The sequence below is a fragment of the Nicotiana tabacum genome, chromosome 17 (genome assembly GCF_000715075.1).
Source record: "Nicotiana tabacum cultivar K326 chromosome 17, ASM71507v2, whole genome shotgun sequence".
NCBI lineage: Eukaryota > Viridiplantae > Streptophyta > Magnoliopsida > Solanales > Solanaceae > Nicotiana > Nicotiana tabacum.
Genome location: NC_134096.1, coordinates 90273797 through 90297355, shown reverse-complemented (window position 1 = coordinate 90297355; position 23559 = coordinate 90273797). Strand labels below are relative to the sequence as shown.

At 35.7% G+C, this 23559-nt stretch overlaps 2 protein-coding genes across 8 annotated transcripts; both read right to left on the bottom strand.

Moving 5' to 3' along the window:
- Positions 1-254: 254 nt before the first annotated feature.
- LOC107819080 (uncharacterized) lies at positions 255-14373 on the bottom strand. 7 transcript variants are annotated; one of them, XM_016645156.2, is made up of 19 exons: positions 13963-14373; positions 13213-13543; positions 11887-12132; positions 10212-10402; positions 9956-10127; positions 9146-9283; positions 8890-9067; positions 8605-8750; positions 8184-8360; positions 7976-8086; positions 5709-5828; positions 5454-5610; positions 4780-4943; positions 4580-4666; positions 3171-3499; positions 2960-3041; positions 2628-2767; positions 881-1151; positions 255-724 (listed from the first exon to the last, which is right to left on the bottom strand). In XM_016645156.2, exons 2-19 carry the CDS (start codon positions 13534-13536, stop codon positions 392-394), a joined length of 3366 nt encoding a protein of 1121 aa, XP_016500642.2. In that variant the 5' UTR covers positions 13537-13543; positions 13963-14373; the 3' UTR covers positions 255-391. The 7 variants fall into 7 exon arrangements, with proteins under 7 accessions (XP_016500642.2, XP_075090699.1, XP_016500641.2 ...); XM_075234598.1 differs by having other exon boundaries at positions 881-1127; XM_016645155.2 differs by having other exon boundaries at positions 13213-13553; positions 13963-14359.
- Positions 14374-18318: 3945 nt separating this feature from the next.
- On the bottom strand, positions 18319-22634 carry LOC107819081 (putative carboxylesterase 16). Its single transcript, XM_016645159.2, has 2 exons — positions 21413-22634; positions 18319-19186 (listed from the first exon to the last, which is right to left on the bottom strand). The coding sequence occupies exons 1-2, from the start codon at positions 22255-22257 to the stop codon at positions 18646-18648; spliced, it is 1386 nt and encodes a 461-aa protein (XP_016500645.1). The 5' UTR covers positions 22258-22634; the 3' UTR covers positions 18319-18645.
- Positions 22635-23559: the final 925 nt, after the last annotated feature.

Sequence of the window (23559 nt, the reverse complement as noted above, 5' to 3'; positions counted from 1 at the left end):
TAGAACAGGCAAAGTGATTTATGCTGAATAGTGTGAACGTGTTAATAGATAACAGTGAGACCAAAAGTCTGTCCATTTTGAAATCATATTGAATCGTCTCATCTAAAAACTTAAATTATTAAAAAGCAACATTTTTTAATAATCCGTTAGATATCTGCAATGCATATAGTGATTTAATCGCATAAAAGCCAGAACTATCAATACAACCTGATGAAGATATCCTCAAAATTGTGGCATACTACACATTCAGCAACTGATAAAAGAAATCCTCAAAATTGTGGCACCAAAGCCATGTTCAATTAGTACAATCTCACTGAACATCCTGTACGTGGCAATATTGTACAACAATGGATTCTGTTCGAAAAATCATTGCTTACATGAGAATATTTTTTCAGTGTTTATGAGAGTGTTTTCTATGGCGAAGGTATATTTCCCCCTTTTCCCTACTTCTCTTCTCTATGATCCTAAAAGCACATGAAATAAATCCAATGGCAGCCATGGGATAAAATGTTCTGTAAGGAGCCAAGGCTAAGCCAGAAATAAAAGAAAAGTATCCAGCTAGAAGATAGGCAAAGCTCAGGTTTATCTCCCATCCTCGGATGCCCGGCAAAGGAAACAAGAAGAAGTTGAACTCGGGCTTTGAATCACATATACCGTGCAGCAAAACACCAACGCAAAGTACAGAATCCACAAACCATGGCAAGCTCTGACTGATTCCCATTCTCTGTGTGCACGCATACACCAAAAAAGAATGTTACAGTACTTCCAATTATTTCGAGCAACCAACAGTTTTGAGCCATAGAGATAGAGGTTCGACAATGACAAAAAAAAAATGTAAGGTAGCAAAAACCTCTTGCTCCTAAAGAAAGATAAAAAATACCTGGAGCCATGCTATAAGTGAAGGGACAAACATAAGTGTCGCAAGAAAGTGTAATACAAGCAAACCATGCCGATGGTTGAAGATCTCTAGTTGGGTTTCACCATAGCTTTTTACTGAGTCCAGACTATTAGAATTATTCTCCTGAGTGAAATGCTTGTTGATTTCACCATCATATCGGGGTATGAATTGCTCAGATCCACTCTGACTTCCGTTCCCAGATTCTATTAACTCCTTAGTCTGGGTATGGCTGCGAAATGAAGCCATCAAAAAACTGTTTACAGACAAGAAGAATTGGTTTTAGACTACCTTTGTCATAACAAAATATCAAAAATATTAGCAGGCAACAAGTAAATGTAGAGCAATTGTGAAAATTAATGTGTAATGCTGCATCTTTCATTTATGAAGATAAATGTACTTAGAAAAAGCAGTACAAGCACAGAATTTATGGCTTCTGCTTTCTTTTTGAATATACATCTCATTATTCCCAATTTATTTCTTTCCTTATACTTTTCTTTCCAGGGTGATTAATTAGATCACCCCTCTGTTCTAGTGGAACTTATTGTACCTACCTTTAGTTTGTGAAATATCTTATACCTCCACTCTATTTTTGTATGTCACCTTCCCGACACCACCCTCTTTTTCGGTTGAGTTATTACACAGACCTTCCCTTACAAGACCTTTCCTATCATTTTAGGGCCTCATAAGCAATGATAACTTGTCTACCCAACATCTTGCCACCAATTTTATTGTATTTACCTAAAACTTACGGGAAGATAAAAAGAGAAATTTGGATAAGTTTAATTACTGAAAGTGAATACTGAATAGAGACTGAGGCATTGGTTTTGTTGTATTATACCAATTAGTTAAAGTTGCTAAAAGATTCATTATACAATAGGGCCATTTTGGTAAAAGTACGCCAGAAATTAATGCAAGGAACTTCTATCATTAACAACGGGAGGGTCTATGATAATTCTAAAACTAGAAGGAAGGTCTGTTAAGTTTTGCTAAACTGAAGAGGTCAAAGTAATGACTTTTTCTTTTTTCACTTTGTCATCTTTTTACCCAACCAACTAGCACACTTCATGGCTTTTTGTCTGGTTGCCTTCAGCTTTGGACCATTTCCTCCCACTATCAATTTTGATGGGCAAAATTCTTATTTAGTAGAAGGACGTTTACGCTTTTGGCTCTAATAAAGTCACTTCTCCTCCACAACGCTTTCCCATGAAAAGGAAGAAGTATTTTCTTTTCAATTTGTTATTTATTTTGTTCAATGACTTGTGGCCAAATGTTTTATCTATTCAAAAGTTCTGAATAGGTCAGAATTCAGTTAGGAGTCAGCACACAATATTGGATATGGAGAAAAGCTTTCGGCTGGACAGGAGGGCCACGATATCAATAGTCAAGAAATGGTCCCTAGTTCTACAGCTCCAACTGAACAGAATTTTAATTTCTGGAGAATCCAGCCAAATTAATACTCCCTTTGTTTCAATTTATGTGAACCTATTTCCTTTTTAGTTCGTGCCAAAAATAATGACCACTTTACTTATTTGGAAACAATTTACCTTTTTGCAATGATTTATAGCCACACAAAATATATGTGCCTCATTTTACACAAGTTCAAAAGTCTTCTCTCTTTTCTTAAACTTCGTGCACAGTCAAATGGGTTCACATTAATTGAAACGGAGGGAGTACACAGTATAAGACCACCACAGAAAGTGGAGAAAGGGTGATATAGTTAGCACTGTACCTGGACAGAGCATTGTGGCAACACACAACATGAGAAAAGAGCAACAAAAGAAGACCCAATGCTGGATGAGTGAAGCACATTAAGGTGAAAGAGGCCAGTGTCATAACAAATAATGGATTGAATCTTATGATCCTGACAACCTGTTTCAATAGTGAAAACTTATATTAAGAAAACAAGCACAATGCCAAAAATTTAATTAAATATTGGAATTTCGACAACCACTAAGATTAGAGGACAAGGAATGCAGAATACATTCAATTTCATTTCCGAAATATAAGTACAAAGACAGCCTTCTACAAACTTATGCTTTTGCAAGTAGCAACTAAACTTACCTTGGATGATAGGAAGGCAGCGGAAAGATTAAGAAACCAATGGCCAAATAGAAAAGAGAAATTATTTCCCCGAGTTTGCGACCTGCAAAACATTATATTGCCGTTAGCCATCACATGCGGAACTAACCGTTTCTTGAAATTTCAGGTAACCATTTATATGAAAGTCTTTAACAACATAAATGCGGTATATATATTTAAGAGAGGAGCTAACCGTTTCTTGATGAATACATGTAAAGATGCACTAACGTAGAATAACAATTGGGAGGCTGATATCACCACAACCACCACTCCATTTGCACAGAAGTAACAGATTGTTGAGACAATGATGAAGCTTATGGCTGGAGGAAGGGGTAGAGAAATGAGGCAGGAAAGTACTAGAGCAAATAAGATAGGTAGCAGAGCAAAACAGAGAAAGGGCAATGGCATCCTCAAATTTGATTCCACAGCTGAAATGAGTGAAGGTATAGGCTGGTCGAGCTCCCATTGCCGTGCTTGCCGCATTAAAGCAAAAAGGACAACAGCAATTGCGAAACCAGTAATCTGCACAGGCCCATGACAGCAAATAACAATGAGCCCAATAATCAGAAAATGCACAAAGAAGCAATACCTGGACAGAGGATCATGCTGAAAAGATCAACACCAATTGTAAGAACTACATAGACATCCAGCAAACAAATAAACCTGATTCACACTACAAAAGATGGGGGCATGGAGTAACTGAACCACTGATAATACTTTGATATATCAGTCAGGAAACATGCACGGACCAGACTTCGGATGATCATAGAATCATATTTATCTGAAGAAAAGGAATATATGATTCGTTATTCCATTTACTCAGTGCAAATAAGTTTTGCGCTACATGCTTGACTATTTGACGAAGGATCGTAGACGACACCATACTTCATTCTTCCTTCATTTTTTGATAAGGTCATTCTTCCTTCATAAATGAACCATGTAACAAAGTGCTCAAGAGTTTGGGAAACAAACCACTATTGAATGAAAAATCAAAGGCATCCTAAATCCATGAAGCTTTACGGTTTCCGTTTTCAAGTTTGGCATTATGTATGTAAATGAGTAATTTAAAGTATATTATACCTTCGGCGTTTTAATTGTCCTGAGATTGAGTAGCCACAAGAAAGATTTGCAGTGGAGTATATATGAAATTTATCACTGGATGTCTGCGGGTAAATTTTAGTTTGATAGAGGAAGGTCATGCCACAGCCTAAATCTGAAACCTTGAAACTTGTGAAAGGTTTACCGATCAGTTTCATTTGTAAGTGCCGAAGAAGGTTTTAACTTAAATCCACACAGACAGAGAGTTATAAATAGCTCAAACAGCAAGGAAGGAGGACTGTTGAGGACTAGACTTTTGAGGTATAACGGTAGAATGTAGCTTAACTGAATGGAACATAGAAGAATCTCTTAAACATGAAATATTTAAATTGTTGGGCGTGACAATCAAATGGGAGATTCTGTGCCACCATCAGTATCCTCAAATGGTATTAAAGCAAAGTCGCCAGTGAAATGCAAGAATTATATGCATGAAAAGCAAAGTCTCTGGCTGCATGGTATAAAAAACTTCCAGACCCAATGAGATGGAATTAAATTTGCATTCACCTCTGAGAAATATAGAAGCAAAAATCTTTGAGCTGCAGCAGTGACATTAACACCAATGCTTGTTTTGTATGAACAATGTGGATCAATCTGTACATAAGATGGAAAAATATTAAAATAAAGTCATGACAGAGCTAAGAACAGAGCAGCAGTCTATATCAACTTTCTGAGGGAACAAGAAACTAACGGGTTTGTTATAATACCAGCAACAAAACGTTGGTCTTTTCTGAACCTAGGCTGGAACTCCAGAGTGCTGGAGAGGAATCCACAAGAATCGTTTCCGAGAATAGATTAGGAAAAACATGGAGACCAGATGTGACATCCCAAGCAAGTGCTACAGGAGGGAAACAGCGAAGTTTACACAGCCCTACATCCAAAAGAATAAGTTACATTAGCAGCACAAATAAATAACAGTAACTGAGACATTAAATCTTCTATAAGAAACTCATTGGGTTAGATTAAAACTCAGCTGAATAAACTAAAGGGATACTTTTGACTTGGTTACTTCGTCTGCAATTATATATGAAGGTGGCAAGTTGAAAGTGTGCCGGATACATGTGATTTACCAGTTATTATACAACAATTTCTATTCAAAGATCTCTTAAATGGGGAAGATTGAATAGCAGTTAAAGGGAGGTGAGAAAACATAAACCTCCTTACATTGGTATTGCATTTACTTAGAAAAGGTGTGGAATTCAAACATAAAATTCCCTCCTAGAAATTCCTCATACATCAATTCCACCAATAATTACAGGAATTAGGAGGGACTGGTGGAAGACTGGAAAGTAACAGAACACCAAGTAAAAGAGTACAAAATGCTTTACTGGTTAAAAGAAACAGTACAAGATGCGTTTTGCTAAAAGGAAGAAAATCTTACTGTCAATTTCCATCTCTCCAGATTCATCAGAAGTGAACTCTGACTTTCTTATTCCACAACCAGTTGTTTTGACTGACAACGTCACAGGCATGAGGCCCAAGCTAACAGAGAAAGACAGATTAAGTGCAAGAGGGTGATCCTCCTTCAACATCATCTCCTGCAAATTTTGAACCCAAAAAAAAAATGTATTCAAAGGTAAATATAATTCGAACTTTCCTTGACCCTTTTTAGTAAGTAAGATGCACCCATACAAACCTTTGAAAAATACATAGCCTGAATCAAGGACTGAGAAGATAAGATTGTGTCCCCATCCTCTGGATTGAAAAATTGCCCAACTCCCATGGAAGTGGCCGGTGGAGGCCTTCCTGAAACAGCCTGAAAATCATAAAGTCATCATGAGAATGTTGCTCGAACTAATCAGTCAAATTAGCAACCCAGGAGCTAAGCACAATTAACAGTCAACAGAAAGAGAAACAGAACTTTCCATCTGAAATTTTTATTCCAAGACCAAATTTGCACATTGCACTGCAAAAGCTCATGAATATGTATAAAATACTGCAAAAAGGATCTGTCGGCAACTATACCATAAAAGGAAGAAGACAAGTGTAATTTTCTGTTTAAAACACATTGAGAGAAAAAGACGGTTCCCTCCCTGTATTCTACATCTTTTTCAACATTTAGTATGCGTCTCTCTGCAGTATTTGCCCCGTTACCAATGTGATTAGCAAATATCCTTAAAAAACTAGAAGTGGATAGACTAGCAAGAAGAAAGCCAGAGAGTAGTGACTCATGACCGCAATAACCAATCATTTGTACAGAAAATATTTTATTCAGAAAAGTGATAAAAAATGGAAGTACAAGCAACTATTTCACTGAGTATCTCCAGTTAAAAAAAGCAATCATTCAAACAACTAACTTAAAGGGTGAAGCTATGCAGTTCTGAAAGTTAATGCTTTGTCAAACCGGTCGCAGAAGATTATACACCAAAAAAATGTTTAATATGGTTATTGACAATTTGAACTCTGTATTTGCAACAGAACCTTCTAGCTTCTTTTTACCATTACAAGTAATGTAACTAGCATCAAAAGATTGAAGACTGGTTTAAAAACCCGAAAAAAACAGAGATCCGAAGCTCCTTGTATTACTCAGTAATCAGTTCCAGGGGCTAAACAACAAACAGGAAGAAGGAAAGGCATGAACTTCAACACCATTGATTCTCTCACGACATCAATTTTGTTTTTCCAGATGCACTCCACCATATAATAAAATACAAAAATCTTTATGGTTTTCAATAAAAGCCTCTCATGTAAGTGGCAAGGCAACCTGAAATCATGCATAAGCTCACTCGTCGACGACAGAACCTGCATCTTAAGAAGATACTGATTTTTTTGCCCATTTTTTAATAGTAAAAACCTACTACATGGAGCAGTTATCACGAAGGGAAGAAAAGAGGGAGGTCTGAAAAAGGTTTGGCACAACAAGCCTCTAGAAGTAGCTTTGTCGCTTCGTGTGCAAGCGGAATGCTATCTCCAAAGGTAGATAATTTAAGAAAAAGGAGAATATCTGCTAGTTGGTGTTGCATGCGAAGATTTAGAGAATACTAATCATCTCTTATTGCATTGCAAGTTGGCTTCACAGATCTAGGCCCTTGTTTTCTCATGTGTGCTATCAAGAACAGTGAAGGAACCAACCATGAGGTGGAGAATGCAGAGATTGGAAGTGAAAAAAAAGCAACTGGTATACATTACCATTGTGTCTCTTTAGCATATGGAATGAACGAAATAGAAATTTGTTTTAAAATAGTGAGAACAAGTAGAAAACATTAAAGATCTTCCTTGTTTCATTAGTATTTTTTGGTCTAAGGAGAGAATTCCATGCTGTATACAGTGGACAAACTGGTCATGAAGAAATGCTGAATAAGACACTTCTGGAAAGGAAAGACGAAAGTTAAATGTACGGAAAAGGCCTAAAAATGCCACTCAACTAACATGAATGGCCTATCTATGCCATCCGTTAAAAGGTCGCCCTATTCATGCCACTAACGTTATACTTTTGGCCTATTTATGCCACTAGCGATATACTTTTGGCCTATTTATGCCATTGTCTACTAACAGTTCCAAAAGGCAATGGCATAAATAGGCCAAAAGTATAACGTTAGTGGCATAAATAGGCCAAAAGTATAACGTTAGTGGCATGAATAGGGCGACCTTTTAACGGATGGCATAGATAGGCCATTTATGTTAGTTGAGTGGCATTTTTAGGCCTTTTCCGTTAAATGTATAAAGCATTTCTGGAGCGGACATTGTGAACTGAAATCTTAGGCCGCATAACATGGCGCTAGAAAGTGAAGTTCCTTTAACCTTTATTGGTAAAGTACAGAAAGTAAAGTCCTATCTCACATTATAAAGATGTGACGGGAAATAACTTCTAACAGATACGAACACCTACAAAGATTTCCCAAGATAGCAGGTCTCATGACTAAACAGAATCTAAAGCATATCTGAAACCCTGTGAACAAGTACCAGGCGAGATGCCACTGAGATGGTCAGAAATCTGAAGCCACGCATATCCTTTGGATGCAGCCAAAATACAGCAGAAGGAGGTGCCTGCTCAGTCTGAGTACCTGGTTCAACCTATTGAAAAGACACCACCCTTTAGGAAAAATTTCAATCAAACTAGCTCATAATAACATCACAGAGCATTTGGAAGACAGTGTACATAACCAAGTACCTGCCTTGGAGCTGGTCCAGATGGAATTTGCACCATCTTTGATGTAACTTCTAAAACCCGTTTATTAGTCGGTAACGTGGAAACTGAAGATCCTTTCTCGGGCCAAAGGTGCAGTCGTACACCGGAACATGGAGAAAGATTTGTGACAAAAACAAAGTGGTTTTTGCCATTAGATCCCTGAGTATGCAAGTAAGTTATGTTATAAACTGGACAAGAAGCATCAAATTTTATGCTACACATTCTTGGTTGCTGCATCCAAGCTATCAAAGCAAGTTAAGGAGTCCCTCAAATAATTTACATTTGACCTTTTCCCAGAAGAGTACAAGCATTTGTCTTGAAGATAGAAAACACAACGTAAGCAAGCACCCTATGAAAGATATGAACAGCGTGAACTTTTTATAAATGATAAAAGGAAGCTGACCAACTTCTCAATATCCAACCACCGCCTCCTCCCATCCATTGCTAAAACTGTAACAGTGGTTGTCTCGATGTATAAATCTCTTTCAAGTGCATCATCACTCCAATGAATGCTACGGGGGCAAGCATACATGCTGTGCGCCTGAGATCCTGCACCACAATCCACCCAAATTGTTGCCCAGATACAAGAACACATGTAAGCATGTAAATGCATCTTTATATATTTTAACACTATATAAGGATCTGTTCCTCTGAATAAAGTAGATATAGAGAGTTGGTCTGAGAATACCAGATTCAGCTTCTCCAGTTTCGATTGGTATATGGGGCAGCTGCGGTTGCTTTAACCAATTAAAATTTGGAGGTATTCCACTGTGAAGCATTTTTGTGAAGATTGTCAGCCTCGTCCGAACATCAGATATAGGCTGACCGGTCTCCTGGTCTATCAGGCTAAGAAGAGTATGTGATACCTGAAAAAGTTGATGTTGAAATTCAAAGCTATTCTATTACAAATTTAATTGGGGACTCTTGGGAAAAATTTCACTTACTTGGACCACGAGCTGATTACACCACAAAATAACCTGGTGTTCCATTGATAACCACACATTTTTCATGCCCGTGCTACTAATCATAAGGCCATGGGTAGGAGGCACAATACCATCAAGTGATTGTAACTTTGACCGAACCTAAAAATGAAAAGTTATTGAAGCTAATGGTAAATATTTAGTCAAGTAATACGTAACTGTTAGCTCACATAAAGGGCATTGGTGGGGCAAGAGAAAGTACAACATCCAAAGACCAAAATACACAAATATCAGCCGGAGATACTATCTGGCTCATTGAAATAAAGTATACTTAAATCATTATAAGGGTCTATCCGTTTAAATAAAGTATGCTTTAATCGTCATATGGAGACAAAGGTTAAGGATAAGTCAAAAGTGAAAGTTAGCAAACGTAGAACCATTAGAAAGAACAAAACTCTACTATAAGTTAACATTAGTCCAAGATGGAGAATAAGTTCTAGAGCTACTTCTCTTTACAAGCTAATAGAGCAGTGCATTCAACAGCAATAGCATGGCAGTTACTAAGTTAAACCCCTGAACATAAAAATATTTTGTTTACCAATCAAAAAGAATTTTATGTTTAGTCAGTTTCCTCTAAAAGTAACCAACAACCATTCACTTCAAAAATATTTGATTGAAGATCAATAACTGCGGTTTCCTACTGGAATTGCATGGAACGGAAAGAAGGGAAATGAAATTATACCCGTTGTAAGCCTTACATTTTTATTTGCCAATTATATTTCAGATTTTCACCATCATGTACTTGAAACGTAAAAAATCAAATAGAAGAAGTACCTGGTAATCATGATAACCACCAGAAACTGAGACGACAACAACATGAGAAAGTGCTGGATCAGACAGATAATGTCCTGATCGAGAAGTTTGGACCTCATATCCTTTCCTCCATGCGTAATTTACAAGTGCATAATACTGACCAAGTGATGGCTGCAAAGCCAGAGGAGGCGACCTGGATAAGGCACAAAAAAGAATTAGTCATTTATAGCATAGAAGTGTAACGATATAATAGCCTTCCAAGAGTAGAGCAATTTACTGGTGCGGAGAAGAAAGTGTCAGAACAGTTTCAACAGCAAATTTCCTCAAATGTGGGTGGACAATCGCAGCTCTAGCAACAAAACCACCCATTGAATGACCAACCAATATTACACTTCTCGGAGGACTCCTAGACGCAGCAGCACCTTCCTTAACTCGTGCATCGTAGGACTCTTTATAGTGATCCAAAATCTAAAAGCAGGAAGATGTAAATAGAAACACAGACATGAAAAATTCAAGGCGATAAAAGGGGACTGAGAGCAAAAGAGGAGCAGGAAGGAAGTAGAGAGGAATATAAAACGTAGAACTGTAAGTCTTCAATCTTCACTGAATTTATTAAACAACAATAACCATGCATATAAAAGATCTAGACTAGTAGAATGCACCCAAAAGGGTAGAAAATGACGACGCTTTCCAAAAGATGGCAAAATCAATTCAAATGAGGAAGTTCTAAAACTTCCAATATTAAGGAACAAACTCAAATAAAGCTCCCCATCACTTAAAAAATCTTTTTTGATCTCTTGCCTCACCCACCAGACATGTATGTGTAACGGAAGCCCCTGCTTAATACTAGAGTACCAGAGGTGTCAAACAGTCCAAGACTAGATTAATCTACATTACTGGCAAATAAATTAGTAAATGACAATAAAACCAAGTCAAGTAACCTGACACAAAATATTTTCCAAAAATAACTTCCATCTGGACAGCACTTCCAAGCATGTTTATCAGTATCAAGTTTGAGCTATATGCTATTACTGGTGTTTCCATTGTCTGAGGCATTAAAGTTGTAAACATATATGTTTAACATTGGATCTATCTGGTTAAATGAGCTATAATCTGTCTTTGCTTATCATCTAGTCATTGTTCCAATGAGGATAGGAAAAGCATAAACTTCATAGGTATTATCATATTGATATATTCCTCAATTTTCACTTTTGATGCTTTATGCAGCTTTACCTTAGCAAGGATTCGTGAAATTCTAGACGGCATTTCTAGATTCTTATATTAGTTCTTTTTCTTTCGTTTTCCCTGCTAAATAGTTATACAGACCCGCAAAAATAATGGTTTCTCTTTCTCAATGGAAGCACTTGAATAATAACTTATAGACTTGCAACTCTAAGAAAACTGTCTCAGCACTTCCAATCTGAAAGGACAGCATATTTTTTTTCATTAATGTATTCCCAGTAAGTTATGTCCTTTTTCTCCAGACTTGCTTATTAGCAAATGTAAGTATCATCATCCATGCTTAGTGGTTAGTGTTACTGTTAATAAGCAACCAGAAGGTAAGACTAAGCACGTAGATTCTAGTTTCTCTCGTTTTATGGGAAATCTAACCATGCATCATCAATCTATAAGAACCCACAGACTTGCAGATATCCTTTAAAAAGTTCTTTAAGATTGTCACTGTCAACATCAAATAATCCAGTCTATTTCCTACAGAAAGAAAACCATAGTAAAACGCACAAAAAGAAAACGGTGAATCATATTAACTTAAGCAAATTGGTATTTTACATTCAACTTTTAATTATATCTTCTCCCTTTTCCAGGAAAGCATCCTGTATTCATCTCTGTGTTACATTGGATAAACTATGGAATCACGCAACAAAGATTGTCAACACATTCCCTCAAATTAATGCCAATAAAGAGACACTCTACTTGAGCAAGAAAAGCTATACCCTGTGAATGGCATATACAACATAATCAGTGTGTTCTTCAAGAATTCGGCCATCCATTGCAGAATGTTCACCTTCAAGATCCACGGTAAACCAGTCAAGCATGGATGTATATTGATAGGGCAAAGGAGTGTTGGTGACATCAGAATCTACTCCCTCTCCGAGACTTAGAGAGGCTTCTTGGTAAAAACTACGTTCAAGAGGACCTCCTTGATAAGCCCTATCAGATTCTGCAGCCACAGATCTCACCTGTAAAAGTGTTTAAAAAGGATTAGAAGCAAAGCCAATAAAACGAGAACAAGTAATGCATTAACATGTCTTGCACTCATCTTATGATGCCACATACATTCACATAACAAATAGACCAATACCCCCCCCCCCGATCCCCCCCCCCACCCCCCCCCACCCACACACACACACACACACTCTAGTGAAAAAGCACAGGTGCAACCTCCACATCAGATTTTCTAGAATAAGTCAATCAATCAGCAGTTGTCGCAGTAAGAACAGTAGAGAGAAGGATGAAAGGTGGAAACGAACGAAGAGTAAATTAGGGGTTTTCTTTCAAAAAAGGTAATTCAAAATTACAAACAATATTAGGAATAAAATAATAAGAATCTTGGTCAAACCAAAAGTGCTTATAAGCTGAAACGCCACCCTGATTTTGGCTTATAAGCATTTTTGGTGCTTACCTTGGTATCAACTGATTGATGTCAGCCCCCAACAGAAAGGGAAGATCCATAACTTGTTAGCTATTTCCACTATTATAATCTTTTACTTGTACGTGAAACAAGATGTTCAATTGGTTCACACATATATATACCATTTACTTAGACTTCATTAATTACTACTTCTTTCTGGTTTAATTTGATGCAGTCACAACTCGCAGAGAAAACAAATATAACGTTTTAACATCACTTTTGTTGTCTTTAAGACAAGTAGAATTACTTTTTATAGTATATAGTTTTAGCATCCGTGAATCAAAGTTGACTTGTGTTATGCTTTCAAAGTGCCAGAAGCATATGAGAAAACAGTTCCAAGGATATAAGATTTTTCTTGTGTTTTCAACATTTTATGTTCTGTATCTGCTCATCTGTCATGAGTCATTACTAAATGCACACATATGACACCTCGTTCGATCTAAATGGAATTGGTAATGCACTAATAACATTCCCAGATGGAAAATTTGACGCAAAAAAAGCTAATAAGAATAGATACTACACTTGATCTAAGCCAAAAGACCAAACAAGGTATAGATTTGACAATAAACATAGGCATATGATGGAAATACTGTTTTGAAACATTTGAGGTCATAAATAAGAAACTTGCCTGTTTGTAGCTACCACCATTGCCAGGGATAAAAAGAACAGGAACCCCAGTAAGCTTCTTAAGATGATCGTTGAAATCAATCTTTCTCCATCCTTCATGGTACAGATGTAATCCGTACTTTGTGGACGACACATTTGCCGGTGTAGGTATAGGTATGTAAGTAGGATACATGTATGTCATGGTACAACCATTAGATATGGGTTTTATCATGCCATAAAGACCAGCTAGACCTATCCATAACGCAAGTAGAACCATCGCAGCCACTCTGAATTTCGCCCTAAAACCTTCCATGCTTTGGCTCACACTCCCCCCCATCCACTTCATCTTGATCCTTCAATATCCTACCAAATAAATTAGCACATTGACCAGAAAACTTAGTATTCTTAAAGAGTTTAAGCTCTATGTGTTAACGGTATAAAAAATATTTGCACAATCAGCTCACTTAAAAGTTAATTACAGGTAACTCTAGTTAATAGCATTGATTGGTAAGCTAGAATAAATGGACAATAAGCTACTATAACAGGTTGAGTTACACTATGGTGTAAAAATCATTGCACTGTACATAACTCAAATCCATTCTCAAATTGTACAAGATATAACGACTTACTCCATTACACAGATCTTTCACCAAGAAAGTAAAAGGTTTGAATTGGGTCTTGGGGGTTTTAGTCTTTGAGAACAACTTACAAACATGATATGTGCATTGAAGCTTTCTACAGTGCAAAGAAGAAGAAAGGTACTAAGATGTACCTGATTGGAGATCTACAGTTTCAAGCGTTGGACTCTTTACAAACTCGAGCGAACAAGAATCAACACACACGGTACAGAATGAGTGTGAAGTAATAGAAAAGTCTGCTTTATTTACCTTCCCAGAAAAGGAGATAAAATCCAATTTTAGGAAAGGCGTGTGTACTGGTCTCACTGTATGTAACTGGATGAAACTACTGGAGTCTTCACTTGAACTTCCTTATGTCCATTTATTTCATGTACAGGAAAATCAGCTCATCCGATTGGATCTTGCCATAACAAGAACCAGATCGGGAGAGAGGGAAGAAGATTTAAAAACCCACAAAGAAAATGGAAAGGGGTTAGAAAAGAAAGTGGAGTGAATTGGAAAGGGGTTTAAAAAGGAAAGTATCTAATGATTGTAATTTCAGATACTGCGGGTATTTTTTGTACTAGCTCTTTTGCTTTTTCGGAGATAAAGATAACGATAATAATAATAATAATAATAATAATAATAATAATAATAATAATAATAATAATAATAATAATAATAATAATAGGAGCAGAAAGATGAAACAAGAGATTTTAAAGACATTATCATTTCACATCATTACTTTGTGATGTTTTACCATTTTCGTCCTGTCCTGGAATATTATTTATGTTATCTTAATTACTCTTTCGGCCTTAATTTATTTAATACTTTTTACTTAATTATTTTTTCGTCTTAATTTATTTGACACTTTTTAGTTATTGAATATAATCTAACTAATATTTGCAGCTAAATTAAACTAGATAAAACTTACTTTTCTAAGTTAAGAAGATGTTTAGAAAAAAAAAAAAAAAAGTTCCGTGTCCATTAGTCGTTATTTTCCTCACATCAAATTGGCAAATAACATATTTTTAAATTTTAGTTAAAATTTATTTAATTTGAATCTTGAAAATAAAAAAATAAAAAAATGCGGATAAATTCTTCTATCTAATAAGAGAAAGTTAGCAGGCAACCGGACGACATGACTGCTTGCTGAACAGGGGTAAAATTGAAATTTTCTCTTTAACATGCTGCAATTATGGTACCCTCCAATAGGGAATACTTTGAATTCCCTATACGGCGCATCACCTTACATTGTGAAAATGCTTTTTGTAACTTGTGGCCCCATTGATCTATTTTGACACACCAGCACATCAATGTTCTACCTTTGTGTTAGAATATGTGACTGCCACGTTTTTGTAAGATGGTTTATATTTGTTAAATAGCCATAGATATCACAGAAAAAATTGAAACAGAAAAACATTACTTCATGACATATTTCTTTTGTGAGCAAATTTTTTTGCCAAAATATTTTTTTACGTATATTGAAACTGCACTCCTTTTGCCAACTATTTTTCACGTGTATCGCAATACTGCACTCCTTTTTATTTATTTATGTATTTTTAAGTTTGATTTGGTATAACTTATATATATGCATAATTGTAAGGATAACATACTGCATCAGATAAAATTCTCAATATTATATTTTTACAAATTAATATACTGCATCGGATTAAATCTTCAATATTATAATTTTACAAGTTAATTTATTTAAAGCCAAATTAAATTCAAATTATGCAACTAAACTTATACAAATTTACGTAGCTTTTTTTTAGGAAAAACTGATGGAGTTATAGAGATTAAAAAAGAAAATAAAAAAGGTTAAAATATATGCGTTAATGTTCAATTTAAAACAATTTTAATTTTGAGGGGTTATTCTCATTAATTAAAAATATAACACAAACTCCTAAATATGCTCTGAAGAATAACTATTAGTTAGATTATCTAATATGGTAAATGATTGCAAGTAAAGATAAAGAAATTATGAAGAAATAAAATTCTATCCTACAAAACTACATGACCAACCCGACAGATGAGGTGAGAACTTGCATGGTTAGTTACTTGATTAATATTATTGAAGTGTAGATGCTTGAATATTATACAAAATTTGTAGTGCTTTTAGACCATTTTTTGGCAACTTGGAGTATATTTCAAGGATAATAGCAAATGTATCATAACTTTACAATCTTATAATTTTAAATTTTAAATTTATTTTAATTGGAGCATAGACAGTTGGTGGATACTCTCGATAACTTTGATCTTGTTAATCTTTTACGCTCTAAAGTCTGAATTTACACCATATAAAATATGAATAGTGTAAGCCTAAATTCTCTTATACTTATAATTCTTTTAGTCTTCTTTGTATTCCCTATGGATTTTTTTTTTTTTTATCTTGACCTGTTAAATATTCGACTTTTGATTCAATAATTATGTATTAGGGTAGAGTTGATAACTCAGGAAGACGTGTACAATTCAGAACGACTTGAAAAATTTCCGTGTAGTAAAATATTTTTCTTTTAATGAGACGTCAAATTAAAAATATTAATTTAGGATATTCAGAAAAATACTTGACATAATTTTTGTCACAAATTTTGATGGAGCATAAAAAAATTTCAATATTATGATTGAAAAAATTGGTGATTGTAAGAATTTTTTGGTGGCGTGAGCCTATTTTCACAAAATATAAACGGTGGTTTAGAAAAAGTCCATCGTACATAATTTCTTGCTATTAGTAAGGGATAAAAACATACTTGCATATTGGGCACGTGCTGGCACGGGTAATCCATCATCTAGTATTTTTAGAAAGAAGAGTAGTTAGTGTGCGTTATCCCGACAATGAATGCAAACATTCATTTCTTTAGTTTTTGTTAATTGGTTGGAATGTTAAATCAAATTCAATGATATTGAAAATAACTAAAAACACATCATCGGGAACATCGATCTCCTTTCTTCACACCAACAGAAACCAATTAAGTATACGAATGCTACGTCAAGCTTCATAGTTTAAAGTAAAAATGTCAAATACACCCATTTATTTTTATATATTATTTATATTTAAACTCTTTTATACTATCGTACCAAATTTACCTTTATCGCTATACTATCAGGTCAAATTTACCCCTACAATCAGTAAACTTTTAAAAATATCCTTTCATTTGTTAAGTAATCCAAAATCTCCTAAATGCCTTTTGTTTAAATCACTCGATCTTCTTCTTGGTCCACTATTTTTGAATTAATTGACATTTACCTGCTTTCTGAATTAGAGAAAAAAATAAGATTAAAAAATATTAAATAATACAATCGAATAAACAAAGTATAGTAAATTAAAAAATCTAAATTATGTAGCTTTTCTAAATTCTAAAAGTATTTACAACACCCCGAATTTTAATGAATTTGTTGCACCAAATGTATGGAGACTTTGCAAGTATTAGTGAGTGAAGTTGAAGTTTCTTAGAGACTTTACATTGTCTAATTCAACTTTGCTTTAATTAAATGTCATATATTTTGCACTCTTAAGTTAGTCGATCGAACTCTATACTAACCAGGCAATGACAAAATATATTTGAATATACATGATGATCAGCTACATATCATACACAATAAATAGACCCACTAAATTCTACGCTATGTATATGATTGAAAAATAAATAAAATTTTAAACCAATTTTATTTATTACAAAAAGAGGAATGGGTGCATTGATAATAAAAAAAAATTATGAATAATTTGTATAATCTAGTAATTTTAGCATTCACATCAATAGTAATTTTTAAAATTAAAATAGTGGACCAAGAAGAACAACAAGTGATTTAAATAAAAGGAATTTGGGAGATTTTGGATTACTTAACAGATCAATGGGTATTTTTAAAAATTCGCTGATTGTAGGGGTAAATTTAGCACGATAGTATAATGGTAGGGATAAATTTGGTCTGATAGTATAACGGAGGTTAAATACAGACAATATATGAAAGTAGAGGGGTATATTTGGCCCTTTTCCCTAATTTAAATGAAAATTGGGAACTCATTTGACTGAGCACGCCATAGTTTAAATGCTACGTCAATTTATGTAAACCCATTTGACTGAGCACAGAGTTTAAGGAAAAAGAAAAAACTTTTGAACTTGTGGTGTAAAATGAGACACATATATTTTGTGTGACTATAAATCATTGCATAAAGATAATTGTCTCCAAATAAGGAAAGAGATCGTTCTTTTTGATAAATACTAAAAAGTAAATAGGTTCACATAAATTGAAACGGACGGAGTATTTATTACATATAATGGTTTTACCTCGTTGACAAGGCTATATTATATATAATCCATCTCCTCAAGCTTTGGGACACAATCTCTCAATGGCCACAAGTAAAAGACAACGTAAACATATGCTTGAATACGAAGATTAAAAAACAAAAAAAATAAAAATAAATAAATAAATAAAACATTACCTCCGATTAAACTCCTGCTTTCAGAACTATCTCCTTGACAATACAGACTCATCAAGAACTTGTTAATACACAGTCAAAAGTTCCTTAAATCCAAATACTGCTGAAGTCCAACCATACAATATAAAGGGTAACGCTAAGCAGAATACGTCTCTTCCTTTATCTACTAATAACAGAGAGAAAAATGTTTACAAGGATAACATACATGCTCAAATAAGAGGAATTCGTGGCTCAAAACTCAGCTAAACCCTAATTTCTGGCAAGTGACATCTATTTTACAAAAGAAACATCCCAAGGAAAAAAGAATGTGCGATGGAACTTGAAGGCCATATATGGTGAACCTCAAACCGCAAGGATCGTTTGTCACAAAGATGCTGCTATACAAGACCATCTGTCCAACTCAATACGAAAACTCGTGACCTCGAAGTGAAATGTACTTCTTAACCCAGATAGCAATATCCTCAGCACAAGCCTGAGACTGAGGGGTCTTGAGAAGCATGTCAAGAGTAGCAAACTCATGAACAGCATCCTTGTACTCAAGAACAGGAGCATCAACATTTACTTTCCGGAGTTCTTCTGAATAAGCAATAGCCCGATCTCTCATCCAGTCATGCTCTGCTACAATTGTTAAAGTTGGGGGCATTCGCTTTAAGGGAGGTCCTCCTCTCCCAGGAACTAGTGGGTTAGCAGCAGGGTGATCCAAGTCAAACTCTCCTTCAGGTAAAAATAATTTCCACGCAAGTATGCACATAGCCTTGTCATAGAAATAGGAATTTGCTAGCTTTATCTCGGAATGAGTTGGAACATTTCCAATGAAAAAAGGATACATCAAGACCTGTGCCACCACCTTGACTGGATCCAAAAGCTTACCTGCTTCTACTGCCTTCCGGGCTACATAATCAGCTATATTTCCTCCACAACTCACTCCAAGGAGAACACACCTAGTTGAACATATAAAAACAAACAAAAAAATTTTAAAAAGGGAAGTTATTAATTAGTATATCTAACATCGCAGAGAAACAAGGTGGCGGAGGAGATCTAGCCTATCATGGTAAAAGCATAAGAAAGTAGTATTTAGGCATGTAGGGTAACTATATAGAACCAGAACATGAGAAAGCGACTTCATTCAACTACGGATGTCAAGACGTCCAGCACAAGTTACTCATCAAGCAAACACAAATCTACCAGCTGTATCCACCTCATTCTGTGACACATGGAACTTAATAACCATGTGACTTATAGCCTCGTCCCGCCCCAAAGAATTAGCTCTTGGCTCCTTGCAGACTCCTGCTCCATTTATACCCCATGAGGCATGCTACATTACCCTCTAAGGTTCGAAGGAATAACCTCTTTCTGGAAGATGCCAAGGGGTGCCCCCTCCCCTTTTTGATAAGGGAAGTCAAGAGGTGCCATGTCATTTGATCTTAATGGAAAACAGGGTTTCTCTAACTAGACCACTTGCAGGCTTAAGGACAGACACTAGCCTCATCACTATGAAACATAGAAACAGAAAAAGGAGGAAGATCTGGCAGATCTGCCCTAAATAGCAGGGATGCAAACATGAAGAGATATATCTAAAAGTTTGGGAACGTGAGAATACCATCCAAAGAGAGCATCTTACTTTAGACTATAGTGGTCAAACTGATACTCTCCAATACAGCATTGACTGCAATAAGTTGTAACAAGAATAGTAAAATGTAGGGAATATTGCTAATTTGGTCCCTTAATTATTGGCAAAGTCTAGTTTTAGTACCTGTGAATTGTGATATCCTAATGAACATATTTAACCTTCAATTAATGGAGTGGGAACGTGTTCAGTTATACAATTGTCTCACATGAGTTGTTTAAGGGCTTTCAAAACAGTCTAGAAAGGTCTTGTACTACTCCATCCATTGGTTTGGGCTTTGGATTTGGATGCTCAAATTCTTTTTTACACGGTAATAGAACCAACATTTGGCAAGCCCATTTCTCAGATTAGAAACTCTACTTTCAAGTCCACCTGTGAGCCAAAAGATCTAGTTACATGTGCTAGAAGGAGTTGAGTTATATAATTGCCCCACATGGATTGTGCAAGGATTCTAAAGGAGATTATATCTAGAGAGGTTATATAAGGTTCTGGGTTACTCCACTCATTAAATCTTAAATTGGATAATAAGTTCTTTCACAAATGGATTTTACATCAAATTCAATAAAGTACACAGCGTTAGCTTAATTCAATATAAATTTATCATTTTAGGATGGCTGAAAGAATATAGGTCATTTATGTTGGGACTCAAGATAGCATGACCAAAGAATAAGACCATAATAAGCTAATTTCATCAATGTTGTAGATTTAGAAATAACAAAATCAGGCAACATTTTTAAAACATATAAAAAATGAGAAACGTTCACAAAGCATTCAAAACAAGTCCGAAAGACACAAACCCGAACCAACATCAAAAACACTTCTATTCACAAACTAAATTTGGCAGTCGTATCTAACATAATCAGTAGATCACAGGAAAAATCAGCACAAGAACACCCTCTACTAAACTGTTTTCCCTGCCAGGAAAGGATCTAGCTATTTAGCATTGAATCTCCTAATATTGCCCAGAGGACTGTCGGAAAAATGACCCATTTATAAAACACATTGCACCTGTCTATCTATGGAATTCAACTTGTAACCACATTATATCATAAAGAAAAAGTAAGAAATTTACCAGGTAAAAATCCCACTAGTCGTAACAATAAAAAAAAAATCCCACTAGTCATGAGACCCAAAACTAAGCATTTGTATTAAAAATAAAGGTGTGCATTTGTATTAAAAAAAAAAGGTGTTGCTTTGCCCTTCCTAGTCACTGCACCTACTTCGAACAGATAGAATCGCAATGTCCAAGCCTAATAATATGGATTTCCCCTCCATTATACAAAATCATATTTTCTGCTATATTAACTTTTCATTCTTCACAACTACACTTGTGACCACATTTCAGATTGTTGAAGATATAATTCACTAAATAACAAAATGTGTTCTCTTTGATAGCTTAAGCTTTTAGATGAGATGCTCCCACACTTCAAGACAAATCAACCAATTACTGAAACATGTAATTATCCACATCTAAAACTTCCTCATCTAAACTAAAACTAAGGCAACAACTATTGAATAAGACAATAAGACCAAAACCAACCTCGACGGATCTCCATGAGCAGCCAACCAAGGCTCCACCATTGATGCTCCAAAGGCATCCGCTATGTGCCCGTGACTATCAGATTTCTTCATATCCCCACCTCCACCACGTCTGTTCCCCAACGACTTACTACATTCGGCCAAATTAGCCTGCTTCGCCAGCCAATGTAGCACCTTCAACCCATCCTCAAACGCTGCTGGGTACCGATCCTCAGGCGCTAACCTGTATCCAACTGCTATTACAATAACATCACAGAGCTTCGCGATTCTTCTACAGAAGAAATCATTCGAAGCAGAATCATTACTCCCACTCACAAATCCCCCACCGTGAAACTGTAACATCACAGGCAACTTTCTACAATTTTTACTAGACGGAGAATATCCTCTATAAACTCCATTTTCAGATTTCAAAGCAAGATCATCCGCATTACATCCATAGCTATTTCTCCTATGATTGAAACTATGGCCATTTTTATAATGCGTGTCGGTTACATTATCAGTGGTAGCAGCACCATAGCTGTTTCGACGTGGATCGGATCCTGAATCAGGTAATCGGGTCGAAGGCTTAACCCTAGATTTAGATTGTGCCCTTAAATCGGAATCGGGCGAGCCGAGACAAGTCTCGGGAAGGAAGATTCGGATAGAAACGGAGGTGGTGGGATCTATATGTAGGTCCTTGGTGGCAACGCCGTCGGTGAAAACAGGATTTGAAGCAGCAACTGATTCCTCATCGGGACGCGATGTGACGCCGTAAGAGCTTCCGCCGGCATTGGTTCGGTTTTGCAACCGATGCTTTAACATGAATTTGAAGAACACGCTGTATAATTTCACAGCCACGCTTGGCATTTCCCCCCTAACTCCCTCCCCCTCGCTCGAAGATTTCTAGGGTTCCGTCTACCTCCGCCACCTCCGCCCCTTTGTTTAAGTGACAATTTGTTGATTTAATTAAAACTGATTTGAAGTCACAAAACTACGTCGATATTCAGCTGAGATTTGAATTTTTAAAGGGAATAAAATGGATTTCATTCTTTATCTTTAGGGTTTTTGGGGGGGATGGATTGAGATTGAGGAAAAGGTAGACGGAGATTAGATTGCTTGAATTAGAGGAAGGGGGAGAGGTGAAAAAAAGAGCAAAATGCCTGATTTCGAAATACTGTAGTAGTCAGTAAATATGTTGGAAATTGAAAGAGGAGAAGGGGAGCAGCAAATATGTTGGATGTACGGTTTGATTAGGTGGAGCTAGTGGCGTTTCTAGAAAATTGGGACAAATCAATTGTGGCGCCTACCAGCCTACAGTAGATTTGTCTCATAGCCTACTAATTTTAATTTTATTTTCTCCTTGCTTTTAAAACTAGCTAAATGTTGAGAAGTGTTATGAATATATTATATTATGGATGTTAATTTAGTACTTTATTATAAATAATGAGATTCCGTCGTAAATATGTTTATCTATTTAGTAGTTTATTGAAAATAAGCCTTCTGAAAAAACTTATACTTTCGGTACTCCGTTATGAATAAACATAACCCCGTAGAAAATTATCTATATTTGGTACAGTGAGCTTATCCTTTTGGTACCCCGTTATGGATAAACATCACCCCCGATAGAAGATTATCTATATCTGATACAATGAGCTTATCCTTCTGTACTCCTTTATGGATAAACATCACCCTCGGTAGAAGATTATCTATATCTGGTACAGTAGCAGCTTACAAGCAGTTTACACAGCAGCTTGTAGAAACAGCTTACACAACATCTTCATTTCTTCTATAAATAGAGGAGATTTCAGTTCATTATGTACATAAATTTGAAGTTGAATAATATATCAGTTTTCTCTTTATACTTGTCTTTACTTTACAGTCTTTAGTTTATAACACGTTATCAACACGAGACTCTGCCATCTCGAGCAAATACTTTAAAAGTATCATAGGTACGAACTTTTTTTTTCTAAATAATGTCAAATCTTTCTAAACTTGAATTTGTAGCCCTGGATATATTAGGCAAAAGCTACATGTCTTGGGTGCTTGATGCTTAAATTCATCTTGATGCGATGGGTCTGGCAGACACCATCAAGGATAAAAATTAAGCATCAAACCAAGACCGTGCCAAAGCAATGATATTCATGCGTCATCACCTTGATGAAGGTTTGA